This window comes from Mandrillus leucophaeus, unplaced genomic scaffold (assembly GCF_000951045.1).
Source record: "Mandrillus leucophaeus isolate KB7577 unplaced genomic scaffold, Mleu.le_1.0 Scaffold59, whole genome shotgun sequence".
NCBI lineage: Eukaryota > Metazoa > Chordata > Mammalia > Primates > Cercopithecidae > Mandrillus > Mandrillus leucophaeus.
This window is the reverse complement of record NW_012106363.1, coordinates 5,085,777-5,088,222: the sequence shown is the minus strand read 5'-3', so window position 1 is coordinate 5,088,222 and position 2,446 is coordinate 5,085,777. Positions and strand designations below refer to the sequence as shown.

Below are 2,446 nucleotides of genomic sequence, written 5' to 3'. Positions count from 1 at the left end.
GCTAATTTTTGTATTTTTAGTAGAGATGGGGTTTCACCATGTTGGTCAGGCTGGTCTCAAACTCCTGACCTCTGGTAATCCACCCACCTTGGCCTCCCACAGTGCTGGGATTACAGGTATGAGCCACTGCACCGACCAGTTTTCTTAGTTTTCATGGGATATTTTTCAATATCTAGGGGCTCCCCACCTGACTGATAGCAATCCTAATTCCTCATACATCCTAAAAGGCCGCTAAATATGAGGACTGTGTGTCTTATGCTTCAGGAGCCTAGGAACAAGAAAGCGGCACTAACTGTGGAGGAGCAGTTAGCACGAGAGGTGGAACGCCTTAAGGCAAAGGTAGAGGCCGGGAAAGCCTGTTTCTTAGAGAAGTACAAAGAGTGTCAACGACTTCACAAACAGATCAGGCAACTCAGGGCGGCTGCACTGGTAGGTGACAGAGATAAGGGGGCCCAGGAAAGCAAGGGGTGCGAAGGTTAGTGGTTTTTAGACCAAGCCCAGAAGATTGTACACCCTTGTTAAGGTGAGAAAGCTATCTTTCCACTAAAAAGAGGGATGTAGTGTATGGCCAGAAACTAGCGTGGGGGTCCCTGAAAATATAGGCCCCAACTTAGCCACAGGTCTAAGGGAAGGTTTTTGTAACTATCAAGCAGGTTTCTGTGCAGATTCAGAGAGCCCTTTCTTATTTCTGCCTTTTGAGGAAGTGAAGCAGGACCAGAAGAGCCAGCAGGAGCCAATGGGGATGGGAAACAAGGAGCCTGCAGTCAGCACTGTCACCGGGTAGCCCCCTCTCGCATTACTACCTCAGGGTCGGCTAGACACGCACAGCAGTTTGGGCACCAGCATTCAAATAAAAAATCTTGGATCAAAAACCACAACTAGTAGGCTTAGCTTAAGTGTGTTTGTGAGGTATGCGCATGTGTATGTATGCAGGTAGAAGATGGGAAACTCTGAAGCATGAAACCAGTTAGGTCAACCTATCACACTGGGATGCTCAAGACCGCAGTCTGAGCTCCTTGTATCCTTGGACAAATGCCCTCCTGTGTTCCCTCTTCCTTCATGTAACTTGAGCTCAGATACCTATCCTCACACTGTAGGAAGGAATCACATCAACCCAAACCTACGTGCTTCAGGCCTCACTGAGTGAGATGTTTATTCAAAACAAAGATAGTTTTCATGGTTGGGTGGGATTAAACAAGGTTTCATTTATCCCTAATTCTGATAAATCAGTCTTGAGATTTTCCCCAAGGTTGCTTTTTCCCTCCTTGGTCACTTACACCCTCAGTTTAAAAAAAAAAAAAAAAAAAAAAACTGGCATCTTGATGCCAGCTCAGGCCTTCAAGTGTTTTTTTTAAGTCACTTTAATTTAGCACCCTGCCCATAGTACCATTGCTTCCTCCCATTTGCCTTCTCCTCCATCTCAGTCTCCCCTCTTTGCAATGCCAGATCCTCTACAATTTCCCGCCTTGTACCCAGACTGCAATATGTGATCCTAGTCCTAATTTTTTTTATTGTTGACAGGATGAAAACTTTGACCTGTCAAGAAGACTGAGTGAGAAGAAAATGATATATAATGCTCTGCAGAGAGAGAAAGAGAGATTGGAAGGAGAAAATGATGTAAGTGTGTGAAAGAGGGTAGAAAACCCCAAGGTTTTAAGGGGAAGGAGCAGGGTGGCCCAGAGATGCAGTGATAAAAATAAGAAATTAAGGGCCATTTCTGGGACAGTGGGTGAAACAGTTGTTCCTAAACAAAGAGTAAATTTAATCTAATTTCCTAATCTACCACAAAACCCTGTCTTTATTCTACAACTGAAACTTGTTTGGCATGGCAATAGTCACCTTGAAAGAAGCCACACTGATGAAGAGCTAACTTATTTTTGCTTTTAACTTTACAGCTAATATGTGTTGCCTTGGGGGATATGGGAATAACGTCCTACATAACTCTATGCTAGCAGGGAACTCCTTTCCTTCAGCACAACTTTTTCCTTTTTCTCTGCTGCCAAACCAGGAGCAGAAGTGGTGGTCTGTACCAGTGCTGGACCCATGGTAGGCCCCTAATAAATGCTGTGCATTCATTGATTCATTGATTCATTGGTTCATTCATTCATCCAACCAACATTTATTATTGATTGACTGAAGATGATATGGCAGAAAATAAAGTGGTTGTATTTGAAGTCAAAGTCATTCTCATGTTCTTTTTTTTGTTGTTTTTGTTGTTGTTGTTGTTGTTTTTGAGACAAGGTCTCACTCTGTCACCCAGGCTTGGGGTGCAGTGGCACAAGCTTGGCTCACTGCAGCCTTGATCTCCTGGGCTCAAGTGATCCTCCTGCCACAGCCTCCCAAGTAGCTGCGACTATAGGCATATGCCACCATGCCCAGACAATTTTTTTTTACTTTTAGTACAGACAAGGTCTTGCTATGTTGCCCAAGCTGGTCTTTTTTTTTT

General features: G+C 44.0%; 1 protein-coding gene across 4 annotated transcripts in view; it reads left to right on the top strand.

Moving 5' to 3' along the window:
* CALCOCO2 (calcium binding and coiled-coil domain 2) overlaps positions 1–2,446 on the top strand; it is a 34,270-nt gene that overhangs the window by 23,657 nt on the left and 8,167 nt on the right. For all 4 annotated transcript variants that reach the window (XM_011999327.1, XM_011999325.1, XM_011999324.1 and 1 more), the window contains one exon: positions 1,522–1,617. In XM_011999327.1, coding sequence (XP_011854717.1) covers positions 1,522–1,617 — 96 coding nt within the window. The remainder of the gene's footprint in view (positions 1–1,521; positions 1,618–2,446) is intronic.